Genomic DNA, 3,851 nt, shown 5'->3' on the forward strand with positions numbered 1-3,851 from the left:
ACGACTTCCCCAACAACATTTCTCTCAAGATTCTCTCAATGTTAAATTTAATATGCTAACAAATATAAAAATGCATTGCTTGGCCAAGAGAAGGTAACTTTGAAGACAACATTACGTATAGTAAAGCGCATCTTATATGCATTTATATAGATTTTAGAGCCATTAGGTGTAAAGCATTACAGTGGGATACTCTTACCAGTCTGAATGGCCTAAGAAAACCAATTCCAGACACCACATTTGCCAAACAAAGTTCCAGCAGACTCAGTGTGACTATGATGCTGTCGAAGATATTCCAGCCTTCCTGAAAGTAAGTGTATGGGTCCAACGCAATGATCTTGAATATCATTTCTGCTGCAAAGATGCCTATGAAAACCTGAAGGCAAGGAACAATTAAAACTTTTAAAATAACTGTTTTCTTTTTTTTTTTACAAAACTAGAGCCATCTACTGACTAAATGTGTAATTAAATCTTTACATATGTTGATTAGTCATTAACGTTTAGCAATCATTTATGAGAACATTTTAACACTTTGTTTTGTATATAAATAAATTGTACCTATGAAAACCTGTAGGTAAGAAGACAATTAAAACATTTTAAAATGAACAACATAAAAGTAGAGGGACCATTCGTCCTCTTTTTCCCAGACATGTCCTGGCTGGGATTTCTAAATTGCCTGAAACAGTGGTTCTTAATCCTGGTCCTCATGACCTCCCGCTTTGCACATTTTGTATGTTTCTCTTATCGCTTCAGATGTTTGTTCCATTCGACCATAAGTGCCCTGCGAAGTGGACATCACAGGATATTATTCAAAAGGATATGTTCCATTTAAAGGGCATTAAAGTGAGCGAGACGTGACTACTATGCAAATCTCAATGATTACGGTTAAATAACCCTTCACACTTTTCACTTCACAGTTTTGTCTGTGTGTGAAGACGCTGCAGGCAGTGGTGTAGCGCAAATCCGTGTTCTTAAGCGAAGTAAACTTTAGCCGATTTGCCGTGTGCAGGGAGTAGAGAGCAGTGAACACTGTGTAGGGACCCTGTCAATCGGAACACAGTTCATTCATGGAGCTCTCTTCTAACGAGCCGATGAATCAGGTGTGTTAACCAAGAGAGACATGCAAAATATGCAGGGCTGGGGGTCCCAAGGACCAGGATTAAGAACTGCTGTTTTAGACAATTTAGAAATCCTGGCCAGGATATTTCCTGGAAAAATAGGATTTCAGTCACCCTATTAAAAGGATTTTAAAAAAACTAGAGCTGTCTACTAACTAAATTTGAAATAAAAAACATTACATAGGTAATGTGGATTTCTTGATCACTTTTATCAATCATTTATGAGAAAACATATATACAAATAAAGTGTCTTATATTCTTATATTCAAAATACCATTTTAACACTTTCATATAAATTTAATTAGTAAATTCACACTCCTCCATTTCAGTGGGGTTGCACACTAATAACAGTAACTCTTTCTAGAATAACAGAACAAGCCTCAAAATATTGTACATGAGGGCATTTCATAGTCATTAAAATGCTGCTACAAATGTTCTTACCACATTGGCAGTTGAAAGCATGTAAACATAGTCATTTTGCATGGGATAATACTCCATGGCCATGAATACTGTGTTTATCACTATGCAAATGGTGATAAACAGATCTGCAAAGGGGTCCATCACAACCATGTGGACAATTTTCTTTATCTTCAGCCATGTGGGACTGCAATCCCAAATCAGATAATCCTCGGCAAACTTGAACCAGCACTCCACACACTTCTGTTTCCAGACCTCCGACGCTGCCGTGTTAAATAAAAATAAAGACAATCTGAAAGCTGTATGTGAACTAGTATGAATTTTGGCAACATTTGTAACAAACAGAAATGAGCAAACAAGCACTTGATCAAAAGAACAGTTCATCTTTCTTCTGTGAAAAATAAAAAGGGCCACTATGAAAGTCAATGAGAACTGAGGCTGTCAAACTTCAAGAAGACAATAAAAGCATCATTAGTTTTCGGTCTATTACTCAAACAAAGGTATCATATGACTTTAAATATTGGGAAAATGTCATATGAACAATATTTATGAGATTTTTATGGTTCCTTTGTATTTTTTAAAGCTTGACAGCCTCGGCCCTCATTTTATTATAAAAGATTGTCCTGTATTGAGAAGAAATTGAAAACTTTTGTGCTACAAGGCAATAAAAGTCATTTAGGTTTGAAACAACATGTAGGTGAGTACATGATAACAATTGAATAAAACTATTTCTTTAAAAGTACAGAGAAAAATCCAACAAATATATCTCACATTGAGTTTCTTGTAAGGGGCTGTTCACACAGAATACACTACTTTTCCTTAATAAGAATAATTTCAACTTTGCATCACAAGACCTTGCATTTTCCCCCCATTCCACTGCCAGAGTCTCACGTTTTTCAAAATAAAAACGCATTCTGTGTGAACGGCCCCTAAGTGTGTTTGGCATTTAGGGTTTCTTACAGTCAGTAGGGTTGTTGCTGACACTTGCGACGCTCAAAGCTCGCTGTCTCACTGACTGGTCATATAGAAAAGCCTTTGAATAGCTCCTTGAATCACATCGGCGTCGAGATTCTTCATCTGTGTCATACTGTAAAGGGATTAAATCAACAGCAAATACATGAACAAATGTTACGATGGTGCTTCATTAGTGTTTGTAATGCAGCAATCTATTGCTATTTGTCAATCATTCTTGTATTCAACTCAATGAATTCAGGCAACCTGTAAAACATCTTGGACTGATATTTCACAAGAAATGTGGCATAAATGTGGCAAAAAAAAAAAAAAGAATTAAAAACAAAATTAATAATTTACAAAACATGTCTTGAAACACAACATTTTATTTTTGATAAACTTCTGATTTTTTGGGGGATCTACTTAAAAGGTCTTTGCATGTTTCAATTTATATGTATGTATATATATCATATATATTTCAATTTCCTTCGTTTACCACAATTCTTTTGCTGCCTTGCAAACACTGCTATTTCCTTCTGGAAATTTTAACCACTTTGAGAATGCCTTTGTTTGTGCTAAATGCCACTAGTAGTACATATTAAAAATATTAAGACATTGTAAATGTTTATACAATACAATGAAATGCTTTATAAAATACAAAGGTTTTAAAGTTGTAAAAAAGTTACAATTTCATTTTTAAAAAGACATTATGCAGAGTAACATGCTTTAAACACATGCTTGAACAAGCTTTGAATAAAAAGCTGGATATAATGTGTATTTTGCTTTTTTAATGATTAATTGATTAATTGAACAAATAATTGACAAATTAATCGATTTTCAAAATATATATTAGTTGCAGTAACTTTAATATTGCCCATTTTATGTCTTTACATGCTGATGATATACTGTCATCCTGGAAAACAATTGAAATTGTTTATTGTCACAACTTGATTTGCAAGCTCACACACAGAATCTGCATGCAATGAACTTCCACAGAAATCTCTGCAGATTTCTGCAGAATGTGAATCTGATCACTCATAAGTTCCCTGCCATTTCATGTTTTTTATTTTAAATATGTATTTTGCATTTGATTATGCAGCTTTTTTTTTTTTACATATTTAAATTCATCCCACAGAATTCTGCAGATTTTCACCCAAAGTTAGCAAAAAAGAAAAATCTAAAACGTGCACAGATTCATGTCAAAATGTAGCCGCAAGCGGCAATCATCGGGGTCCAAGCACAACCCAGTGGGCAATTAATGTTGAAAAGATGCCATATTGACATCAAAATTGACCTAAAAAACATGTCAAATATGCAAATCAAACTGATGTCAAAAACTTGACATGACATTGACACTGAATTTAGGAT

General features: G+C 34.3%; 1 protein-coding gene across 1 annotated transcript in view; it reads right to left on the minus strand.

Moving 5' to 3' along the window:
- The window catches only part of LOC107677921 (sodium channel protein type 1 subunit alpha-like), a 53,854-nt gene that overhangs the window by 20,840 nt on the left and 29,163 nt on the right, over positions 1 to 3,851 (minus strand). The window contains 3 exon segments of the mRNA XM_016472991.1: positions 197 to 373; positions 1,557 to 1,795; positions 2,493 to 2,619. Coding sequence (XP_016328477.1) covers positions 197 to 373; positions 1,557 to 1,795; positions 2,493 to 2,619 — 543 coding nt within the window.

This window comes from Sinocyclocheilus anshuiensis, unplaced genomic scaffold, assembly GCF_001515605.1.
Source record: "Sinocyclocheilus anshuiensis isolate Anshui unplaced genomic scaffold, SAMN03320099.WGS_v1.1 scaffold164, whole genome shotgun sequence".
In the NCBI taxonomy this organism is placed as follows: Eukaryota; Metazoa; Chordata; class Actinopteri; order Cypriniformes; family Cyprinidae; genus Sinocyclocheilus; species Sinocyclocheilus anshuiensis.